The sequence below is a fragment of the Micropterus dolomieu genome, linkage group LG12, assembly GCF_021292245.1.
Source record: "Micropterus dolomieu isolate WLL.071019.BEF.003 ecotype Adirondacks linkage group LG12, ASM2129224v1, whole genome shotgun sequence".
In the NCBI taxonomy this organism is placed as follows: domain Eukaryota; kingdom Metazoa; phylum Chordata; class Actinopteri; order Centrarchiformes; family Centrarchidae; genus Micropterus; species Micropterus dolomieu.
The window spans coordinates 30,229,100-30,253,740 of record NC_060161.1 but is presented as its reverse complement, the minus strand read 5'-3'; the positions used below and the strand labels follow the sequence as shown (position 1 = coordinate 30,253,740).

At 42.2% G+C, this 24,641-nt stretch overlaps 2 protein-coding genes and 1 long non-coding RNA gene across 4 annotated transcripts in view; 1 reads left to right on the top strand and 2 right to left on the bottom strand.

The window, feature by feature from the left end:
- The window catches only part of LOC123980348 (RING finger protein 150-like), a 21,360-nt gene extending 7,280 nt beyond the window's left edge, over positions 1-14,080 (bottom strand). The window contains exons 1-5 of the mRNA XM_046064691.1: positions 13,011-14,080; positions 5,038-5,288; positions 3,160-3,314; positions 1,860-1,956; positions 609-864 (exon numbers count right to left, since the gene is read on the bottom strand). Coding sequence (XP_045920647.1) covers positions 609-864; positions 1,860-1,956; positions 3,160-3,314; positions 5,038-5,288; positions 13,011-13,467 — 1,216 coding nt within the window. The 5' untranslated portion in view covers positions 13,468-14,080. The remainder of the gene's footprint in view (positions 1-608; positions 865-1,859; positions 1,957-3,159; positions 3,315-5,037; positions 5,289-13,010) is intronic.
- On the top strand, positions 13,088-19,099 carry LOC123980383. Its single transcript, XR_006827482.1, has 5 exons — positions 13,088-13,551; positions 15,579-15,734; positions 16,976-17,067; positions 17,185-17,588; positions 18,833-19,099. It is a non-coding gene; the product is annotated as an uncharacterized LOC123980383 (long non-coding RNA).
- The window catches only part of LOC123980332 (type II inositol 3,4-bisphosphate 4-phosphatase-like), a 24,112-nt gene continuing 14,840 nt past the window's right edge, over positions 15,370-24,641 (bottom strand). For both annotated transcript variants that reach the window (XM_046064660.1, XM_046064661.1), the window contains 14 exons: positions 22,901-23,031; positions 22,473-22,580; positions 22,063-22,171; positions 21,436-21,601; positions 21,162-21,344; positions 20,929-21,073; positions 20,391-20,602; positions 19,920-20,043; positions 19,691-19,817; positions 19,468-19,608; positions 19,168-19,265; positions 18,886-18,983; positions 17,719-17,873; positions 15,370-15,689 (listed from right to left, as the gene is read on the bottom strand). In XM_046064660.1, the coding sequence (XP_045920616.1) occupies positions 15,569-15,689; positions 17,719-17,873; positions 18,886-18,983; positions 19,168-19,265; positions 19,468-19,608; positions 19,691-19,817; positions 19,920-20,043; positions 20,391-20,602; positions 20,929-21,073; positions 21,162-21,344; positions 21,436-21,601; positions 22,063-22,171; positions 22,473-22,580; positions 22,901-23,031 (1,918 nt within the window). In that variant the 3' untranslated portion in view covers positions 15,370-15,568. The remainder of the gene's footprint in view (positions 15,690-17,718; positions 17,874-18,885; positions 18,984-19,167; positions 19,266-19,467; positions 19,609-19,690; positions 19,818-19,919; positions 20,044-20,390; positions 20,603-20,928; positions 21,074-21,161; positions 21,345-21,435; positions 21,602-22,062; positions 22,172-22,472; positions 22,581-22,900; positions 23,032-24,641) is intronic.

Below are 24,641 nucleotides of genomic sequence, written 5' to 3'. Positions count from 1 at the left end.
AGTAAAAATTATTGTGGCTCTGAAGTCACAATGAAAACATAAAATGAGCTAGTGAAAATAATAATCTATTTTACAATAAAGCTTACCATTTCTTGTAGTTCTTAAACTCCAGTTAACGCTCCTCCTTTGAAAGGGTGAATCTTTAACCTGACTGAAAATAAAGATCATTCCCTCCCTGGTTTCTCCTTCAGTGAAACAGAGAGACAAACTCTTCCTTCCTTCACTGCTACCCGTCTCACGCAGCAGGAGAAAGCAGCAGTGATGAATGTGCCGTCAATGTGACTTTCAGAACGTTATGTAGCAGAAACACCACAGGGTGTCAGTATAACACCGCTCACCTGGTCACTGAATAACAAGGGCCCTAAAACCTGATCCCTCAGAGTTAGATGTCGTCACCTGGTAAGTGTGAGAGGCTGCGAGGGCCCGAAGTGGTTTAATGGGACAGCATCACACTTACCTCGTTACCTTTACTACGCTAAAACAATTGTGGGTTTGAGGCTTTCTTCACGGCCGAGACAGTGAAGGGACGGATTTGCCTCAAAGGCTTTGAGCCCGTGAGACTGAGATTCAGCCGAGGGCTCCGGGAACATACAGTGTGTGTGTGTTACCTGTGTGTGTGTCGGTGGTGGCCGTCACAGGGCTGTCTCTCAGGGTGTCGGGGTCCTGGTAGTCCTGTGGGAGGCCCACCCGTCGCACGCCGGGATCCAGCACCACAGAGGAGCCGCCTTCGCTCAGCGTGCCGTCACTGGAGGCCCCGGACACCACAGCCTCCAGGGCCAGTGCCCCGACGCCACCCACCCCACCTACGCCGCCTAGGGCCAGGTCGTAGTCCAGCGTCAGGTCATCCAGGCAGTCTGCGTTCAGCTGGAGCGAAGAGAGAGAGAGAAAACACGTCAGGAAACGTGGTTCGTTAATAGTTTAACATCAAAACATTGTTGAAATCAGTGTATAACAAAAACAACAGCTCAAGAACTTAATGACAAAAACATGATTTGAATGAGAAAATATCTGATCAGAGTAAACAAAACATTTACAGTTTGTTTAAAAAATAAAATTAACAAATGAAGGAGTTTTGTTCATTGTTTCACTGTTGGGTCAGCCGATCACAAGCTGGTATGTTTCCTTCTTTCATGACAAGATTACATAAATAAAGCTTCTGATGGTGTATTAACAGGCTGTTCCAACTATGTTTTTGCTTCAGCTTTCAAGGCTTCGTTTACTTCCATTGCTGCAGAATTACTTGTTGTAAACTGATTACTTGATTCCTGAAACCTGTTTATCTCTGAAATTAAGTAATTTCTCAGTTTTGCTGATCTAAACTTTGTCTTTAACTACTTTGGTTATTCTGCAGCAATGGAAGTAAACAAAGCCTTGAAAGTTGATGCAAAAACTAATGTAGAGAGTAAACACCTTCAAACAGCCTGTTAATTCACCCTCAGAAGCTTTATTTATACAATATAGTAACTAAAACTACGGTTAATGAGGGAAGTGAAAGAAGCTGGTCATCGGTTGATCCTACAGTTAAATTATGAACAAAACTCTTTAACTTAATTGTTGATTTTATATCTGAAAATGTCGCTGATCTGGTGACGTAAACGTGTTTTCTTTTTTTTTTTTACTTTTGCAGTTTGCGGCTTATTTTTGTCCCATTTAAAGGTTTTTAACATTTCGACAGGTAGTGTAAATCAATTTGTGACAGAAATAAATACATCAGGTTTGTCTGTATTGTCTTGATTCTAACTAACTGACTCTATAAACACATTCTCAGTTTTTGAGGCTGCACATCCCGCTCAGCTGCCTCGCCGAAAGCCTCTCCTGGTTAAAACAAATCCAGTGTTAAAGCCCGTCCCTTGACTCACGGCGATGCCCAGGGCTTTGAGGATGTTCATCTTGCACATGGGGCACGTGCGATGATCCAACAGCCACGGATCCACACAGCTCTTATGGAACAAATGTCTGCAAAGAGGAGAAACGGTGGAGCCAGTTATTCTGCCTTCCTTTTCTGCAGTCACACAAAGAAAGAAACTAACTATCTAACTCATTTCATAATCTGAGTCTGTCTTTGGGGAAAACAAACCGTCTCTGTAGTCACAACCTCGTCTTTCTGCACAACCCTGATCACAAGAAAACCGATTGCCCCGAGTTAAATTTCACCAAACAGCTTCCATCATCACAAGTGTGAAGAACAAACACAGAAAATAAAATAAAAAAATTTTTTTTAAGCCCATTAACAGCAAAGTAAATAAAGTACACTAATACAAAAAGGGACACCAGACAATAAACCCTATTTCTTGTTAATATACATTAGGGGTTGTTTTAATATCTTTGCTTATGGAACACTTTACACAGCGTGACTGCATTTGAAAGTTTAATGTTTACTCAATAATGTGAATTCACAGCAGCTGAAAGTAACACCACAGAAACATCCTCAGTCTGAATCTCTCAATCCTATCTTATCTCAGGTGCATTTAGGAGGAAATCCTATCTTTTCTATTTAGATATTAGAGATTCGTCCTGACTGAAGTCCTCCGGTCCAAAGGAAGGCAAAATTTCTACTAACTATTCTTTGTCACCTGTGAAAGTTCCTGCAGTGGAAAGGCTCTTTAATCATTCTTGGCTTTTTCACATGTTTCTTTTCTCTTGTAATACATTCTCAACACCCTTCTGTGTCTTATTGTAGGGCTCCGCAGTCAAGTTAGTGTCAATAAATATGCAACGTCTGGTTACACTTTCAAAATAAAACTAATGGTTAACGTTGCGAAATGTTGCAATTTTGGCTGAGTTTATGCACCCAGACTCCTCGTTTAGGTTTAGGAAAACATCACAGTTTGGGTTAAAATATCTGGTTACTTATGTGACTTAACTTCCATAAGTTAAATAACGATAACGACATCAGTCTTCTGGGCTCCTCAACCACCTCCTTACTGACTTGTTATTTACCATACAGCTGCTTTTAGCTTTCATAAATGACGCTACAGAGCTTGCCTAACAGCACTAAACTATAGCATGTGCGTTACAAACTAATGCCAGCGGGTCTTGGGAGTGAGAACTGGTTCTCTCTTACTATGTTTATTGTGACCGTAAAGCACCAAAATATCACGCCACATATCCTGTGTGTGAAAACCCAGTTTCTGGTTCTCTCTGTATCTGCGCGTTTACCTGCAGGGCAGAATGCGGACCACGTCGTTGGCCTTGTAGCCCTCGATGCAGACCGCGCAGTTGTCGAAGTCGGCCTCCGTCTCCTGGTCGCCCTTCCTGATGGTGCGAACCTGCAGTTTACTGATGGCCTTCTTCGCCGCATCACCAAGACGACGCTGTGGGGAAGAGACATTCGGATGAAAGCACTTCCATGTTCATTTATTATTACACGGTATTCTGTCCAGAACCGGTTTCTAATCACTTCAGCTGTTCATTCAGTGTTTAAGGAACCGGGTTACTGTTGTCTTTCTCCAGTAATTTATTCTCTGACACATCATGTAAACGTCACCGTTTCCTGTATTTGGGGTAAAGGAAGTAGAGAAACCAGATTTCTCCTGGGGAATGGAGATTTAATGGTGTAAATTTTATTTTATCTTTATCTTATTATTATAGTGCTACATTAGATCATTGAAGCATATCTTGAAAATCTTAATCAGGGGTCAGATAAATGTAGCAGAAAATGTACTGAAATATAGTTGAGTCAAAGTAGAAAGAAATATTTTTAGAAAATATTTAAAAGGGTTACTTTGTTATTTATACCAAACCCTCCCATGTCTTTGTGTCAATGTGACTAACTGGGACAACATCTTTTAAAGTTGGTCCAGTATTGAGCGAGCGCGCTGCAGTCACAACAGGGCTGCAGCACAAGCCTTGCTGGCAATTCTGCCCCTTTCAAAGTACGTCCACTAAAGTGTTTGTTTTTACCACTTAGAGGCTCAGATTGTTCATATAAGCGTCTCACAACATTGTGGAAATGATCCCTGCAGAAATAAGATCCTTGTTGTTTAGCCAGAAACAGCAGCTGTAGACCGGTATGAGCCATACAAGATGAGCCGAGGAATGATGATTTTTCATTTGTCCTCCGCAGATCCAACCCTTTAAACCTGCTCCACGTTCATGCAGTGACTTGAAGCACCGTTTCCAAATCACACGGCCCAAACTGTGCTGGTTTTTGGTGGCAAAAATGTGGCCCCTCAATCAACGTAGTAGAAATTAAAATGGTTAAGGCCACTGCTCTGAAAGTTCAAATTATTGTGTTTCTCCAGCTGAATATTTGACAATCTGTCTGTCTGACTAGCCGCAATCTGCTGAGACAGAGACACCAATAAAAGTGAGAAAACAGTGTCTTCTGTCACAAATACATTTAAAATAATTAAGCAAAGATTCCAAAATAAGGTCAAGGCTAAATTGTAAATGGTCTGTACTTGTACAGCACCTTTCTACTCGACCACTCAAGTGCTTTACACTACATCTCATTCGCACACAGATGAGCAGCAGCTACGGTAACAACTGCTCATCAGAAACAGAAATTAACACATTGTTCACATTCCCGCACCGATGGCGATGCCACTGGGAGCAATTTGGGGTTCAGTATCTTGCCTAATACACTATATAGAAACTACTGGGACACCTCCACATTACCTTTATGTGAGCTTCGTCTCATAAAGACAGTGTTTCCCACAGATAGACTTCATTTGAGCGAGCCGTCCAGGTACATCACAAGTTTCAAACATGGTGGATATTTTACAAGCAGGGACCAGGTAAAGCAACAGTGAACACCCGGTGCAGTTGTCATTCAGTACCACGCATGCACCTGCTGCAGTGAAAACGGATCGCAGGGTGTAAAAATCCGGAAAGAAGAAGAGTTATGTGTCTTTTCGGCGACTTCATAAAACATACTGCTGACAGAGAAAGTCAACAGACACGGAGAGGCGGGGAAAGCAAGTTTGCAGTAAGAGACTCGAGGTGTGGTTGAGGGAGTGTGGGGATATGAGAAGTCCGAGGCTGGAGCAGAGCAGGTAGATTTAAAATAAGAATTATTGGTGTGTGCGCGTGTACCTGGTTCCTGTCCCGTGCGTTGGCGTATCTGAACCTCTGGATGTAGTAGAAGACGAGCCAGGCGAGGGAGATGATCATCAGCACGATGAAGGAGATGGACACGAACACCACCGACGTCCTGCTGACGTACTTCTGCAGGTTCCTCGTCCCGATGGTGATCGTCATGGTGACCGTCACATTACGCTCCAGCAGTGACGCCACCTCGCGGCCTTTTGGCTCCGGGATCATGATGGCGACCACCTCACCTGTACCTGAGGAGGGGACGCACGCTGTACATTAGTGTGACTGCTGTAACTAACAATTAACTAACAATGGCAACTGAGCGGATCATGTTGGATTTGGAGCTCATTGATGTTCAACAGCAGTTATTTAAGTGAAATTACTAAAACACAAAACGAGAGAAGGCGTCGAAGGAGATGGTTTGTACGACCCTTGAGGCAGAAGAAGAAGGATAGTGCTACCAAGCCGACCAATCAAAGCTCTTGCGGTCTGCGTCGCCACTATGTGTTTTTATATTTTTGGTGGGGCGTGCGTAAGGCTACGGCAGAACTTACAGGTTAGAAGTATAAACTGGCCCCAGTACTGAACACATTGACTCCTCCTGCGTTACTCCCTTAGACCAACTTGGGGGAACAGTTACTGTAAGGGCTGCACCGGTTGATTAATCGAACATTATTTCTTTGGGTCAGTCAGTTAATCTAACCTACTAATTTATCGATTATTCCAAAGATTTGTTTTAATACTCAATCAATTTAACAATTTCTCCAAAATAAATATCAAAAACTCCAACATTTTATTCACACATCCTTTAGCGCTCCATGGTCAAGTTAGCAACAATAAATATGCAATGTCCGGTTAGACTTTTAAAATAAAAGGTACTTGTTGACATTGCAAAACGTTGCAGTTGTGAAACACCACGTTGTTAATGAGAAACTTCGCAATTTGGTTAGGTTTAGGTAACAAAAGTACCTGGTTACAGAAAACATCATGGTTTGGGTTAAAAAAAAAGAAAAAGTATGTTACATACATCTTTCACTGGGGAAACAACAAACACTGGTGGAGGTCAAGCTTCTGGCGCTCCGTCCACCCAAACCACCTCCTTATTCTGACTTTTGTCTTAAATATCCTCCACCTGTCTTTAGTGTTCAAAATGGATGCTACGGGGCTTACCCCCCCAGCGTGTTTTATCATCTTAATTCCCACTTTACTGCTGTGTTGTCATATTATTACAATGATTATAACAACAACAACAACAACAACAGACGCTATTTGTCAGATGCCGAATCAGAAAAATACTGGAATTTAAATTCAAAAGGATTGCTGTGACATTGATTAACTTAATCACTGTGTGTCGAAATTTCCCTTTTACTCAAGTACTTAAAATGGTTGTGAGCTGGATGTATTTCATCGCTGCAGTAGTAATATACAGTAAGAGAATCACTGGCAAATGTATTTTCCTCCCATCAGTGTGAGGCAAAGAAACTACTCAGATTATAGATCATAAGATGTAAAACTAGGAAAAGAAGCCAATATCATGGGAAGGTCTGACAAAATATACACAATTTGAATAGCAGAAATGTTTCTTCAATCATCTTGACACCCCTCAGATTTCTCTTGCAAACACACTAAACAAACAGACTCTTTCACCTTTTAGAAATAAGCTCTAACAGATTGTACTCTGTCGCCAGTTCATTAAACCAATGACCGCCCCCCGCCCATCACTATGACGACCAGCTCCTCACCGCCCACCAGAGACAGCCGCTCTAAAAATAAACACTATACCCCGACATGGTGGAGGACGTGTCGTACAGGCTGGCTTCATCTGAGTGTATGATATGAAGATTATATAAGTGACTGCAGGATAATAACCTCTCCGTCTTATCATCTGAGACACTTGAACACGATTTCAGGGCAGTGGATGACGTTTTCATGACTTAACTCTCTGTCTTTTCATTGTTCTTGATGTATACCACTAATATTTCAGTTTTATAGTTATTTTGAGGAGCTTAATTTACTGCGACAAATCTTGTTGATGAGCTGGAAAACGTGTTCCTATTAACATCTTTTAATGGTTTTCTATTATGTTGGTTTTGTTATTTTTGCTTATTTAAAACTTAAGTGTTGCTAGTAAATGGCTTGTTTTTTTATGTGGTGAAATATAATTAAAATGTGAGTCTCCAGCCACGCTAGCAGCTCAGTTAGCTCTGAGCTAAATGCTTGTAGGTATGATATTCGATATTGTTTAGCATCATATCCATTCTTTGGATAACTATGACCTGGCTGACTGAATCTTCATAGCCGTTCACCATCTTAGTTTAGCATGTTAGCAGGCTAACATTTGCTAATTAGCACTAAACACCAAGTACAGCTGAGGCTGAAAGGACTGTCATTAGTCGGTCATAAAACTTTACTGACGGCCTGAACTTTTGATCAGATGGCGGCGCTAGATCAAAAGTCTCAGGATCACCAAAGTTATTACAAATCATCCTGAGGGTGACATGATTGTCTGAACCAAATTTAGACAATCCATCTAATATTTGTCGAGATATTTGATGCCAAACCACAAATGTGAACCCCATGGTGGCGCTAGATGAGAACTCAATGCATCACCAAAGTCGGTAGGGTTCGTCCTCTGGGGAACATGAAAATTTCACGACAATCCATCCAATAGTGGTTGTGATATTTCAATGTGGACCGACTAACATTGTCATCCCAAAAGCAACCCTGCTTTATGGATAACAAAAAATAGAAATTATCAAATCTTGTAGCACAATCTTAAAGGGTAACTTCAGTAACACTGATTTCACGTTCTTTGGTCTACGTGACCAATTGGGACGAAGCATTAACGTATATCATGACTGCTAGTTGAGCTGAAGGATAATAAAGGTAAGGCACAATTCTTAGCTGTAAATGTATAATATATTCTCCGACTGGTTAGTCTGTGAGGTTGGGTTGTAACGTTACAGTGATGTATGTTACACAGCTGATCCCGGTACCAGGGGGCGCCAAGCAAAAGTATTTCTTATGCAATTGCTCGATGAAATAATCCGTAGAATACTGCATCACTAAAATAATCGTCAGCTGCAGCCCTAGTTGTTGATCCGTTGAATCTCTTGTGTAAACATGTTTGGATGAACTGAAACCTGGACGACCTGTTTAGCAGACAAAGTAATGACCAGTTGTTATCCAGTGAGAGCAGTCAGGTGTGAATGGTTCAGACCGTTTCGTTAAAAATAATTAAAATATATATATATATATATATATATATATATATATATATATATATATATATATATATATATATATATATATATATATATATATCTCAGGTTTGTCTCTGAGAATCATAGATATATATCAGGTTTGTCTCTGAGAATGAGCTGCTGAAAGTGACAAATTTAGAGTGTGGAACAGGAAGACGAAAGCAGAAGCAGAGGTTTCTGAGTCTCAAACATCCCGTGCTCCTCCATAGAGGTAACCAGAGGTCAAAGTGTGCAGCTGGGAGTGACTGCTCAAGGACACTTCAACAGCGTTCAACAGCTGCTTGGTTCTGAGGCTGCACAACACACAGTATCTGTATTTGTGAAGAAGACAAGTATGAACACAACTCCTTCAGCCCTGCAGGTGTGAGAAGGAAAAGTGTGTGTGTGCGCTACTTCCAGGCTGCTTTGATTCAATTTTAGTTGTCCTTGTGACTGAGGCCTGACTAACACACCCTCAAATAACCCACGAAAGGTCGACACAAACACTCGGCTCAGTTCCACAGTGAGACACAACTGCAGTTACAACAGTTTAATTTCCATATCAGTATCAGCACTGAATATATAGGTCTATATTGTTTTGTTCATAGTGTGTATATCAGTGTTGTCTATTCTGTAGTTTGTGTCTGATTTTATTTTATTATTGTGTTATGGTATTATTGTATAAGTAAGCACAACGTGAGCAATGTACAATCCTGAGTCAAATTCCTCGTATGGGTACAGATACCTGGCAATAAAACTGATTCTGATTCTGAATACTTGAAGATGTGCAGTAAATTCCTCAAACGGTTACAGATGGATCCCAGAGCAGCCGGGAATGCTCCACCATGTCGACACAAGTTTAAAAGAAATTAGTCACGCAAGCACAGAGATGCTTAAGCTGACAAGCTGGTGACGAACTATGAGAAAACGCTGAAGGAAGTAAAATCTGATGGGAACCTTCACAGTAACTGACAGAAAGTGGCAGGGACAGATCGGCTGCTGGAGCTGAATCAGGATCCTCATTCACTCACATGTGAACTGTCTGACTGGTATTCTGCAGCGGTGGAAGAAGTATTTAGACCCTTTACTTAAAGGAGACCTATTATACTGCATTTCCAGCAGTTCTATATTGTTGTTCTGTTCAAGTTTAAAAAATAATAATTTTCTATCTTATAGTGGATCTTCATGCAGGCACTCATTTGACAGTCTCTGTCTGTCGCCCCTAACAAGCTTAATTTTCCTTCACAACCTAAAAAGCTCTTGGCGACATATTAAACACACAGATGTCATTTACACTGGGGACACCGGGGACCCGTCCCCACCACTTTTTGAAAGCATCATTTGTTAAAAATGTTCTGAAAAACAGCTTGCAACAAGAAATGTTAAGTAACAAATGAAATGATTTGAGGAAGGTTCATTTGCACAATAACAAAACATGCAATGCAATTAAAATATAAAAGGGGGAAGAAATGTGCATTGTCCAGAAAAAAGTAACTTCAGCTTTGTGTTCTCTCCCTGTGAAAGAGGAGAGAAGACCAAATCATGCCTGCTTGTGTGTTGCCTCAGCAGGGATGACATTACATGAGAAACACATCTGAAAGCAACACAGAATACCTGAGAACCTCACTGAATTATATTCTGTTCGAGTTTTATATTTTGAATTGTCACCTGCTGCCTGGTTGTTGTGTTTTCCTTTACATAAATTAAAACATTTCCACCATAAATTGATGCAGAACGCAGGAAATTAAGTGTTTAATGCTCAGAAATGTACCCCCTCTTTTATTTCGCAAATGAAGATTTGCGAAATAAAAGAAGAAACTGTTCTATTATCTTTTAATCTAATTATTGCGAAGCCAATATCATGTATCATCACGTCTCGTAACTGTTCTGTGGAAACTGAGTCGTAACCTTTGCGTGTGTGCTCAGAAGTTCATGAACTTGCTGTGTGTGCAGTTTGGCCAGCACTGAACTCACATCAACCCCCGAAACACAACCACAAAATCGATCAGTGTCTGACTAAAAATACACCCCTGGGATCAATGTCCACACACACACACACACACACACACACACTTTTTCAAGCTTCTCCGTCCACACCAGAGTTTTAGCTGCGTATCAGAATTGATCTCTGTTTATATTAAAACAGCTGAAATCAACCATCCAGTGGCCGTTCATGAACAGTAGGCATGTGCGTGCCAGTGTAAACAGGAAGTAGCTGGTCTACTCCGCAGTTGCAGGAGATTCAGTAAAAGAAAAAAGTACTACTAGAGACAAAGAACAGTACAAGTGAATAAGTGTTATTTACACAGTACAAAAAATATTTAAATAACAAATACCAAAACACCTATTTTAAAAAATTGATTAAATACTTTTTACTGTTGTTTTTCCAAGCAAAAATGCTAAATGTTCGATATTTTTAGCTTCTCGACTGAGAGGATGTGCTGCTTTTATCTGGTAGTCCAGTAAAGTGAAGACCTTTGGCACTGGAAACTTTTATAGGGTTAGTGCTCCGATCGTTTTAGGCTTTTATCAATAAAAAAACCCACTCAAAACATTTGTTGGTTCCAGTAACTCAAACGTGAAGCTTTGCTGCTTTTCTTTGTCTTATATGATAATAAACGGCGCATTTTTGGGTTTTACACTGATTATCGGATTAAAAACAAGGAATCTGAAGAGGAATCAACCTTTTTCACTATTTTCTGACGATTAGGCCTAGTCAAGAAAATAATCACTAGTTGCAGACATGGATCACAATTTAATAAGACACAGAATTATTAAAAAGAATCCTAATCTGGATCCCAGCGGATAAAAACACCGTAAACTAAAGTATCTGAATAACACGCCATCTTTCTGTTTTTAGGGAGATAATTTAACGTTTCCAAGAAAGACTCGCAGTAAAGTTCAGCAGGGTTAGGGGGAAAACTGCCAGATCTACTGCAAAATGAGCAAACCACGAGAAAAATGATTTAAAGTCAGTGTCTCCCGTTTTATTAGCCACCCCTGAAGGAGCCTCTAGCCGACAGAGAAACAGCTGTGAGTCTGTTATTTAAGCCAGCAGCGCTGACAGAGGGTAGAAAAACAAGTCTGGACTGGAAGACCCTCTCTCTGCTACTACAGCACTGCAACACAACTGCTGACAGACGTCACGCTGACTGAATTAGAAGCGCGTGTTTTCTATAAATCAGCTGATGTGGCTATAGTCGGCCTCTTTTTATTATTGTGTATGAAACAGGCAGAATGTGCATCACTGATAGAGATCAATGAGGCATTTAATACAGAAATAACTCTGATGCTATCACAACCACCCCCCCCGCTGTATTGTTGTCGTCAAAACCACCAGACTCCCTTGACAAAAACGAGCTGACTTCTGGTTCCCACGCTTCAAAGATCCCACAAGTCAAACCCAATAGATACAAACACTCCTGCAGCCATTTCACTGCTAAACTCCCATAGTAAAAGGTGATTTCAGCGGTACAGAATATATACACATGTATTCAGTGTTTTGGTATTGTGTGTGTGTATTGTTGTACATGTGTGTTCCTACCGTTTCTTACTGGGGACAAATAAAGTTCCCCTTGACTAGTTCGTGTTCCTGTGTGGTTGTGGTTTGTTTTAAATGATTGAAAAACACCACAATTACGCAAACTAACCAATTGAGGCAGTGGTAGACCAGAGTGCGAAAATTACTGTTTTTGTCAATGCAGTCTCAAGAGTGACACAGCAGCTGGTTAAACAAAAAGCATCTTACTATTACCAAAGTTACAGCTGAAATTTATCAACCTTCAGAGTGTCATCTTCTAATGTCTTGTTTTGTCCAACTAAAAGGCCAAAATTCTAAAGATATTTAGTTCACACTTACAAAAAAAAAAAACAGAGAGAAGCAGTTGGATAAGTTGGAATTTTATCTTTAAAAAACATGAGTTGTTAATCAATTATCAGAAAAGCTGCAGAGAAAACTTTCCTGTTCAATCAATTAACCTGATTAATAGATTAGTCTGTTACAATACTCTTTTAAAAGCAGACTAAAACATATCTTCTCTCATGATACTATGGTCACACTTGAAGTGCTTGGTCAGCTAGTTTTCTTATTTCCTTTAACTGTAATACCCTCCTATTTTATGTGCTTTCACTTCTTATCCTGTTGTTATGTTGATGCTTATTTCTGACGTTTTTATGCTTTTGATTCCTTTCTTGTTGTTGTTGTTATTAATATTTTATGTACATGTTATATTCTCCTAGCTCAAATTTCTATTCAGGATTAGTGTTGTGGTATACTTTTGTTATCTTTTTGTAAAGCACATTGACTCTACACTTGTTGCATGAAATGTGCTGCACAAATAAACTTGACTCAATCTCTTAATCGTTTCAGCTCCACTTCTAAAATACTAAGAAAATCAGCTGTTGAGTGAGTTTGGCTGCATCCTTAAGAGTTTCAGGAAGAACCTAAAGTTGATAACTAATTCCACTGTGATCAAACACCAGCTTTCTGTTGATAACGTGATATGGACTTTTACAAACACAGTGAGGTATTGATCTGTGTAATGTGTGCTGGACTTACGGTGGAGTTCAGCAAGTTAAGAAAGTTATCTTTATAATCCTGCACCGAAGACACAATAGTTATAACAGCACACGTTAGGAAACAGTTTATATTAAACAATAAAACCTCTACTTCTTGATTTAAAAACATGTTTAATTGCGCATTTATGAAAATAAGTTACACCTGTGTATTACCTGAATGAGGCATCGTGATGGTCTCGTTAGCATTAGCAGACCCCACGTTGAAGATGACCACGGCCGAGGCGTTCAGGGCTGCTGCGTGGCGGATCTTGTCCTTGTAGGTGCAGTTTCCCTGTGCGATCAGCGCCACCCAGGCCCCGGGCTGTGCGGGAATCGCGAACCGGGTGTTGGGGTCGCAGGCCTGGCGGTCGTGCGGGGCCACAGGCTGAACCACGAACCCCTTGGCGTCCCGCTTCGGGGAGTGCTCCCCGTACCGCCCGCACTCCGTCTTCTCGGTGCGCAGCTCCGAGGTGGCCGGGTCCACGTAGGTGATGTTGACGAAGGCGGTGTACCACTCCTCCCGCTCGGCCACGGTGAAGTCCAGGCACAGCAGGTGGACGAAGCAGAAGGAGAGCAGCCACGTAGAAAGGGCCAGGCTGCGGCAGGCCGCCACCAGAGAGCCCGGGGCCATGGTGAACCTCCCCGGTGAGAGCGAACCGTCGTCGCTGGAGCCCGAGAGCTTCGACGCCTACTCCACCATGCTACCGACCAGGAGGTTATTTAATCCGCCTCCGTCTTTAACTTCGACCCCCGCTCCTCTTCTAACGTTACCTTTGCTCAGCCTCTCCCGAGCAACTGACGCCCGTTAGCCGTTTACATCTCCAACCGCCACCGAGAGAAAAACAACACCCACCGGGGGGGAGAGGAGGCTTTACCGTGGACAAAACTGACCGCGGGGGCGATTAAACCTCGGCCAAATGAAAACACCAGGCGGCGATTTTTCCCCACACTTCGCAGTTTGTTTTCAGTGTTTAAAGCTAAACGCGACAGGCCACTTCCACCGCTTTGTTTTGACTGGGCCTGAGCGGACCACCGTTAAACTAGCGCGAATGCGAAACGCCAGTTCCGGTTGTTTAATCTAAAATAAAAGCCGTAGAACTCATAGTAAAAAGCTTGTATTGTTACATCTTTACATCTTTAACCACTCACAGAGTAATAGTTGTATTACATAACTGTTAAAATATGTTATTTAAGACGTTTTAATAACTAAAATGTCACAAGTAATGGACCGTTCTCGCCCGTATTTTGTAGGATAACACGTCTCGTTTCCGGTGTGATTTATGTCTAACTTGACGCAGCTGTGTGCGCAGTGATCCTGAGCAGCGCCACCCAGCGGCTCGGCAGACAAACCGCTGCTGGACACCCAAACACCGATCCACCGGACATTCACGGGATCTGATTGTCCAGGATTAAACAGTTCACTTTAATTTTAATGCACTTTTAAAAAAAAAATTTTTCCCCACAAATATGAATGGAAAAACCGCATCATTACTAAACCCTCACTGTGCATATTACTAACAACATACTATAAAATAACAGTACCGCTGTGTAAAAATACTGTTACAAAGAAATGTCCTATATCCAAACGCTTTACATAAGTAAAATTACATAAGTATTAAAATCATAATAAAGTACCACAACTCACTTTAATGTTGCAACTGGTAAAAGTTGAGCTAGTTTTAATGACTTTATATCTTGCTCTGTAGCTTAAGCTTAATAATGTATCATCATTTATTAGTTGATTTTATATTTGGTATTAATAATCTAAATCTGTAACTATTAACAAAAGTTCTTTAATAAATGTAGTGGAGTATAAAGTACATATTATATAACCTATTTGACTTAATACAGGTATAAAGTAGAGTAAAATGGAAATACTGAAGAGATGAAGTACCTCAACTCCGGTAAATGTACTTAGTTGAATCCCACAATCGGTTATGATATAACATTAGAGCTGGGACAATTAGTTGATTAATTGATTAACATGAATAACAAATCAAGTCATTTAAAATGCAAGTTGTTTCAAATGTGTTCTGATTTTGGTGGCCAAATAAAACTACTCACTAATAACTACTCACTATTAGTATATTAGTATTAGTATGCTACAGTATTTTTTGACTCTGGATAAGACGAAATAAACTTATATAAATATTCAATTCTGTCACTGCTTTATTTCAGTTCCTCCTTTAGTGTTAAGTCGGCTTAAGGGTCCCAGACCCCCGTTTGATTTACTACAAATGTGCACAATTAAATCTGAAATAGTGCCTAATGTGGCTCCTGCATTTCTACCCAGCCTTGATGTCTTCTAGAGCGACCGCGTGTCAAAATGTAGTTTTAATACTTCAGCAGATATTGTACCTCTATTTTTAAACAGATGTGTGTTTATACAGACATCATCACAAGCTAACTGATGCTCAACAACCCTGTGGCACAAATTGGGGGACGTGTGTCTGTGTGGTGGCCCCCTAGAGGTTTAATCCAGCCCTGCATCATTAAGCATCTTTATCCATTTGTTTAATTAATTCGACAGAAATAAATGAAGTATTCATTTATTGCAGAAATATGTTTGTAAATCAAACACCTGCAGCCACAGTGAACAGCACAGAGGGTCAATATCAACATAAAAATACAATTTACATAAATATACAACACAACACGCACTTTACATGATAAAACAAACCATCTTAATGATTAAAAACATTTGTACAGAAATAATAAAAATGTCAATGTGTTTATCCATAGCTGCCGTCTGGAGGTCTGTACAGTTTGGGGAAGGTGAGGAGCTGGACGCCGCTGAAGGCGAACTTCCTGCAGCCCACATTCTTCTGCACGTTCTCCATCCTGCAACCATCTCTGTGCACACACACACATCGCAGAAACACACGGATTAACAGTGATGTATGGATGTCACACACACACACACACACACACACACACACACAGCTCCTTCATTCTGTCACCGGGCGCTTCATTCAAAACATTTTGTTTAATCCAAAAATGACAGCTAAAACACAGACAAGCACAATAAATTAAATTATAACAATAAAAGCGTGAATAAATAAACATTTTCCAGAACAGTAAAGAAACAACAATATTGGGTCTCATGCGGGAACCACTTGCAGGAACAGATTCGTTCTGAAGCGTCACGTACGAGTGATTTATTACGCTAATTTTCAGGTTCATCATTTTATTTAGGGGCTGTAGCGGAACAGGTTTACATGCTTTTGAAAAAACACCATATTTTTGTGGTACTGCACATTGCTGCAGCTCCTCTTTTCACCCTGTGTGTTGAACGCTCCGTTTCCAGAGTGAAGCATCTCATTTCAATTTGTTGGGAGTTGTACTTGCGCAATTCCTAGTTAAGGACTACTAGCCAATTAGAAGCAGAGTAGGGCGGGTCAGTGAGAAGCAAACACGGCTTCGGTTCAGCTGTATATATGAGTGGTGAGTTATTAATCTGTAACACATTGATCTTTCATATGTGAAGTTTTAACTGTGCAAGATGATACAGAGGAAATTTCCCCTCGCACTGACAAAAACAGGTGTCTCCCACCAACACGCACAAAAAGAGGTATATAACTCAATAAAGGGGAGGGAAAGGCCAAAAAGCATAATATGACCTCTTTTTTTAACAAACTACATTTTTTATTTATCCGGACCTGTCGCACCGGGAAAAACACTACTAATAACCTTAATCTGAATCCATTTAGAGTTTAGTTATGCTACAGAAACTGAGCTGAAACAAACCATATCATCATCATCATCATCATCTTCAGTTTACTGGGATATTTCTGAACTTTTATGATTTTATTTCAGTAGGTGTCACTCCGCCAGCTGCCCCCGAGTCTTTACAGCTCTTTTCATTTTAAAAACAGATATATTTCTCATATTTATTGTAAAATGTATATTTCTGTGACTCTTGTTTTTTTTCAACCACTTACTATATTTATCGTTATAATTAATATTTAATAATTGTCTTCTGATAATGGCGCTGCTGAATTTTTTACGTTGTTGTCTGCTGATTTCTGCTTACAGCAAACTCAAAGCTTTGAAGCATGAAATTTAGCGATTTAGTATTTTTCCATTCTATTTTTAATCTGATATGTATATGTGTATTTTTCTATCTGTTGTGTCTGGAGCTGCTGGAGCAAGTGAATTTTTCCAGTGTTGGATCGATAAAGTCTATCTAACAGGTGACGTCCATCTGCCTGAAACGAGTGATTTACAGCAGGTTTGGTGAATCTGATTTACAGAGTTTGAAAGTAATAAAGATTTAGGAGAATGTGAAAATGTTCCTTTTTTAAAACAGCCTTCAGTTTCATCCATGTGGTCCACTTTGTGTTCCCAGTGTTCCCAGTCTGCGCTGGTCTACTAGTATTTGGCCAGCATTATAACCAGGCTGAGGATGAGCCACAGAACCAGCAGGTGAGAGGTCACCAGGAGGAAGGCCACCGGGTACAGGTGTCGTCTGGGAGCTTTAGGGGCCAAACACTGCGGGAGCCAGGAGCTCTGGAGACCGGAGGGACGCTCCCCGGTGTCTAACCCACAGACAGTGAGCTGGGCATAACAGCCCAGCATCTGCCCCCAGGACAGACGGGACCTGGAGGACGTGTGTGTGTGTGTGTGTGTGTGTGTGTGTGTGTGTGTGTGTGTGTGAGAGATGAAGAAAAAGAGAAATGGAGAACAATGGAGGATGATGATCCCATAAGAAAGGAAGATGAAGGTGATGAAGAGAAAACATGGAAATAAGATGTGAGAATAAAAGAAAAGAAGAAATACAAACAGAAAGGTTAAACTGAAAATGTTCTGTGACATAAAAATACAGAGGAAAGGAAAAGAGGAAAAGGAAACCAAAGGAGGAAGGAGATGGGCGAAAACGAACCTCCTCATGCAGTCGAGTGCGGTGCTGAAGTGCTGCTGGCTGAGTGTGTGTCGCTCTCTCAGTAGCGCACACTGCTCCAGCGTCACCGACATCGCCGTGCGGTCCTTCGCGCTCTTACAGCTCGTCAGACGCACGCCGTTCACCGTTCGACACACCTGAGCGCGCGCACACACACACAAACGTCCTGTCAACAGTTTATTTGAAGACATTTAAACCTGCAACAATTGATTTTCTTGGTCACTGAGGGGGCAACACAACATAAACCCTTTAAGAACGGATGCGGCATCATTTATTTAAATTTTCTTTGTTTATGATTCTTTGAAAAATATGAATAAAGACTAGGGCAAATGCAATCACTTCCAATGAAGTTCTCAAACTGTTTTTATTTCATGTGTATCTGCTACAGAGGCAGAGACAATAAAGGTTTTAGTGAATGTTGACAATTCTCAAGTTTAGAAGAAAACCGTCAGGTTTCAGGAGGCTGTTTTCAAACAATGCCATGTTTTAGAATGATTTTGTAGAGAGGGCCGTAGCTCTTAATGGGTTGACATACGCTGATATGGAGATCTTTACCAATCAGCTGCTTATTTCTACATCCAGCCATTACGGATTATCTAATATATTCAAAACAGTACAGCTGCAGCCAGAAACCCAGCGAGCTGAGACTCACTGTGAAGCTACAGATTCAGCAGTGGTTCATCATGACGCCTTTCATGCTGTCACATTGTTTTTTTATAAAGATCCGTTAGAGCCGCTTAAAGGACTTAAAACTCACACGCCAAAGAAGGAAGCAGCTTCCTAACGGAGTTCACAAACTCTCAGACATCAGATCCTCTGACTTTTCCTTTAGTGCCACCACGAGGTTCACACCCAACAGTGGACCAACATTCATGGAGTTTGTGACTCTATTTCATATAAAATTTATTTAAAACTGGGCTTTTCTTTGAGGAGTTTTTCAAGTGGAAAGATGTGATCTGATCAGTTTTTACTGGCAGCAAAGATTTTCCCATTATTTGAAAATTACTTGTGACTTTTTTATTGTGACACCACCCTCTGGCCAATTATTACATTTATTTCACAACTGCTTCAGATCACAGTTTGGTTTTCTTTACAGTGAGCTTCAGTGCCTCACAGAGCTGCCAGCTGCAGACTCGCAGAGCGTCTTACCGCAGCAGCGATCCACAGGACCTCCACGTTCTTCCTCTTCCTGGTTTCCACACTGTGATCCAGAGAGGACAGCAGGTCTGACAGGGACTGGAGACCAGCTGAGAGACAGAGCGACAGGTTCAGTGTGTTTGTAGCGTCTGTCAGATGGTGACTACAGTTCCTGTTGTCTGTTTATACTCTGGCTTCCTGCATCAGAGGAGCTCACTGTGCTGGTGTCTCACGAGGGAAAAAGTCATTATGAAGACAATAAGGTAACAAATCTGCTGTCTCAGAGAGTCTTACCCGTGTCGGGCTGTCTGTCTCTCAGCGTGTTACAGTAAGTTTTGAGACGCTCACAGCTCTGCTGGTTCACTCTCTCCTGCAGTGAGCTGTCACCAAACCTGAAACAATCATTATAAGAATTCACTCATTCGTTCAACAGTGACACCAACACCTACAGCTGCCTGAGCTGCAAGGCCGTCCTTTTTTTTTACTTTAGATACACAAAAATATTAAATCTACAGTTAGTCAATTATTGGGGATTCTGATCAATACTAATACTCAACTGATCTGTGTGTGTGTGTGTGTGTGTGTGTGTGTTACCGCTCAGCCAGACTCTGCTGCTGGTTGATTCCAATGTTAAAGAGAACTGGATGAAGTCGTATCAAACGCCCCTCTTTCAGCTCCCGTGGCAACGACCCAAATGTCTCCGGAGGCAACGGGACCTCGACGACCAAACTGCCCCTGAAAGGAGACAAACACACACGGTGCTTGGCGGGCTCTGTGTGTGCGTGCATGTGTGTATGTGTGTGTGTGTCCCACCCACCATCCTCCGCTGAGCGTCGGCAGCAGGTCGTCCGGTTGTTCTGTTTTAGCCTCAGTGATGGTGAACGTAACTCCACTCAGGTCTGCCACACCCACCTCCATGTCCTCCAGCATCCCCACCTCATCACCTGACACACACACACACACACACACACACACACACACCATGTATGTCAACACACAGTGTGTATAGTAGGTTAGTGTGTGTGTGTGCGTGCGTGTGTGTGTACCGTAGGTGCTGAGCAGCCCTTCAAACTGAGCCAGGACACCGACAGAGTGAAGTTGATGCAGGAACTCAGGGTCTTCAAGACCTCCGTACAGCTTCAACATGAAACCACACACCACTGCTGAGAGCTGACAGAGAGACAGGAAGTGAACAGGAAGTGAACAGGAAGCAAACAGGAAGTAAACAGGAAGAGAACAGGAAGTAAACAGGAAATTACAGGACTTTTACAAAGCAGTTTTTTCACAGCTTTTTGCATCTATCCAAGTGTGAAAGGTCTCCAGATGTGGGTGGATCTGTGACATCACCCACATGCCAGGAGCATGAGCTTATTGATACACCTGTCAATCAAGACCACCACTTGATTGAACTTTTTGTTCAAACTGTCAGATGTCTACATGATTAGAGCTTCTAAATATTTTCATCATAAGAGCAGAATAACGTCAGACTGATTCATTTCTGTCTCGCGTTCTCTCACCGCCTGGCTGAAGACAGCGTGGCGTCTGTGGACGAGCTGTGCAGATCCCTGAGCGACAGTCCTGGCCACCGCCCCCTGCAGGACCACAAAGGTCATGGCGTCTCGAGCCTTCCCCACCGCCTCGCGCACACAATCCCTGAGAGTGACCACCAGGGGGAGCAGCTGCTCCTGCCAGGACGACGCAGAGGAGGAGGAGGAGGAGGAGGAAGAAGCTGGAGGACACAGACAAGTTCAACTATAATCAATAAACCAAAGTTGCTCTGGCCCTTTTAAATCATCTAATCAGTGTCATTTAAGAAAACCCCAGAGGAGAAGGTTTGGTAGAAATACAGTCAGCTGCTGATGAGGTGATCTATCCACAACTGAATATACTGATTCCATCATAAGGGAACAATAAAGCAACAAGTGAAGGTCAATTTGATCTTTCCTCGTACAGCAACACACGATTAATTCAAGTAAGCCGATTCCAAATATTGTCAAACTTATACTTTATATCATAAATAAACGTCAGCAGCAGAAACATGAAATAAAGTCCCACCTGTGTTCTGACAGTTTGTGTCACCTGTGGCGTCCTGCTGCTCTGATGATGTCACCTCCTGAGGGCGGTCCTCCCGCCCCTGCAGCCGGTCGCCCATTGCGATGATGCAGCTGAGGATCATGGCAACGTTCGCCCACGCCCTGTCCTACACAAACACACACAAACACACATATAAAAACAAGAACAAAACTATCATAAAGAAATAAACATCTCACAAACACACTCCAACTTGCCCATTCCTCCTCGTCGTACTCCGCGTCCCGTAGCGAGGTCTGTCTCTCCTGATTGGCTGGCGTGTTGTCACAGAGCAACCCGTTGCTGTGGACGTGACTGCTGTCGGTTGAGCGCTGGGTGTGGATCGCCAGCAGGGCGCTTTTCACCAGCTCGTCTTTCAGCGCGTGAACAAACAGGTCTGTCTGAGCGAGAAGGAAGGAACGCGACAAAACAAGACTTTGCGTCAGATTTCTGTCCGTCCAAAATACGCCACGTTTCTCTTCCGCTCCTCACCTGCTGAGTCAGACTGTCCAGGACCTGCTGCAGCCGGGCGGCGTTCAGCTCCAGAGAGACGGACAGCAGCTCCTCAGCGAGCCCGAAGACCAGAGGCAGCAGCTGGGCCACGCTGGCCAGCAGCTCCCTGGCTCTGCAGCTTTCATCCTGGGAGTAAGAGACAGAGCTGGAGAGAGAGAGAGAGAAAGAAAGACAACGTCAGGAAGAGTAAAAACAAAACTGTGCGGGGCTCTGGGTCCATACAAGTTTTTTTTTTATGTTTCAGCCCATTTACTATGTAAACTCTATGTTGCAACACAGCGACCTGATGTGTTTAATATTTATGGATGTATTTTTCCAAAGCCACTGGTTTCCATTAATTTATTTTGAATGTCCAACAACAAGCCGCCCATTCCTAAAACTATGGCTACAGGTGATTCTCACTGAAGATCCTGACGAGTCCAAATAATTCAACAAACTGCAACGTGCTTGTGTTCTAATCTACAAATGCAGCGTCACTAATCCTGACAGAGATTATAGAGATTAAGCCACAGGAAGCAATATCAAGAGATGAATGGAGTGACGAGGACAGCCGAGTGAAGAGGAACATTTCTGAAACCTGGAGGTGAGGCGTTGTCCGACACACACCTGCCACTGTGGTTTGTGCGTTTGCTCAGCAGTCTCTTCAGTCCTCCATGTTTGAAGGCCTGGTGGTGATCAGCTGGTGCACCAAATGTTATAAACTCATACCACACACCTGAAGGGAGGGAGGGAGGGAGGGAGAGAGAGAGAGAGAGAGAGAGAGAGAGAGAGAGAGAGGCATTTAAATTGCACAGATGAAAAGGAAAACGTGTGTAAGACGAAGAAGACACTTTTTTCACTCTGTTAAAATTGTTATTATATACAAAAACACGACCTCTCCAGCAACCAGTCCACGCTCCGTATCTCTGGTCTGAGCTAGACCGGCGACCCACCGGTTTCCAAGCCAGGACTGAGCTACTGCTACCCGACGAGAAAAAGCAGAAGAAGAAATAAAGTGAAGCGGCTCCTGAATGTACCTGTGCTGTCGGGACTGGTGACCTCCATCCTCTGTGAGTGCAGGTTGGTTGGAATAAACCGAAGGTGTTTCTCTGACTTGCTGCTGCTCGACTTGAAACAGGACGAGGCTGTTTGAAAGACGAAGAAAAAAAATACATCAGCTAAACGCGCTGGCTATATTACCAGCGCAGAAATCCTTTTCCCACAATGCAACAGGGTGGATTCAAAAAGTAGTAAGCTTTAAAGGTGCTGTCTGGTGGACAGAGCCCGGCTAGCTGTTTCCCTCTGCTTTCAGTCGTTATGCTAAGCTAATCTAACCGGCTCCTGGCTCCAGCTTCATATTCACCATATCAAGCTTCTCATCCAACTCTCAGCAAGAACATCAGCAAGCAAGAAAACAACCGTCCCAATATGTCATAACAACTATCTGCCCTGTAACTGACTTCACCTGAGAGTTTGTCGAGCTCGGTAAGCGTCTCCTGATAACAGCCAATCAGGTGGTTACAGTGGTTGATGACATCATGGCGGACCCCATCCCAGTGGGGTGAAAGGTCGCCGAGCTCCTTCACTTCCTGGACCCTGAGAGAGAGAGAGATACACGCGTGTTTGAGATGAACGTCGCCTGGAAAGTGGTGAAGTTGGACAGTTTCCTGTCTGTACAGGAGCGCCATACAGGCAACTTCCAATCTTCTACTCAACACGGACAAGACCAAGGGGCTGGTATTAGTCTACCTGTACGACATTCAAGCTGGAGTGAAACACACTGCCCCCAGTCAAAAACACCTCTGACACTGTGCCTTGAAGTCTTGAATTAAACATTTACATCCCATTTGCTGAGAATAAAATGTTATTAGACCGATATATTTTGCTTTTGTCTACAGTAGGCTATAAATAATGTTCTGTGATCATCGTGACAGCATTTAATCTTTAACTTTACAAACCATCTTACATGGACTATTTAAGATAGAAATTCACATAAAGCATCATATCAGTTTGCCTACAGCGAGGCAGCCACTACGCAGCGGTGAGCATGCCGACCACAAACTGTCACGACAATCAAACTTTTCGCCAAAACTTAAAAATATTATTTTTACATTGTAGTATTTATCAGAGAAACACAGAGTGATTACGTTACAAGTCGCGACATGTGGATATTTTACAAGCACAGACAAGGTAAAGCGACCGTGAACACACCAGTCAGATGTCGTTACCAGATTGGTTTTGTTTTGATAGCCTACGTCATCAACACGCCTCCTCAACATGCAGCGCAGCTGCTGCTGTGAACGGGATCACAGGAGGAAAAGTCCAGAAGACAAGCTCTGTTTTTTTTTTTGCCGACTTCATACAACGTAGCCTACTACTGATGGAGAAAGCCACTGGAACAGATATACAGGGAGGGAGAGACGGAAAGAAGCGGGACACGCTGACGTGTTTGCAACAGAGGTAACTTACATTAGGACTGTGAGTGTGAAGAGAACTGAAGAAGGCAGATTCAACAAGCGAGCGACACTTAAATAAGGTGGAAAATGAAGTATAATTAAAACGGTTAACAAGCTACTACAAATAGTAAAAAGTATCCGCAAACTCCGACCCCACCCCCCAGCCCACTTGGCCCACAGCAGAATATACCGATATATATTTTATATCGGTATTTATCCTAACAGTACCACACCATATGATATGAGTTTTTGGTTCATATCGCCCAGCCTTACTTACAAGTATTAAGTAAGTGAGGTTGTACAACGGTAGGCCTGTCTGGAATATTTGGTTTGAAAGTATCCAGCCTCTCTGGCTGATAAAAGTTGTCCAATGTGTGCAGAATATACAGTTTATTCTGAAGCAAAGTAAACCTTCATACTGCAAAATTTAAAATCTTTAATGAAGACTTTCCATGTTGTTGATCCAACACCTCTTAGATCAAGGCTCATTACAAAACAACCTATTATTATAATATTAAACATTCTTAAATACAGTATTTGACCTTCCTGCTTGGATTTCCTATTGATGCAGTTTGAGTTTCTGCTCTGCAACGATGGCTATCAACGCTAACATTAACTACACTGCTCATCCTTTGCCGTGTCAGTGTATTCTAAACACACTGGACACAGCGAGTGTGCTAAAGATACATGATGTGAATACTGCCTTCACATAGGAGGAAAATACACACACCTGCTTGTGTGTTCGTTTAT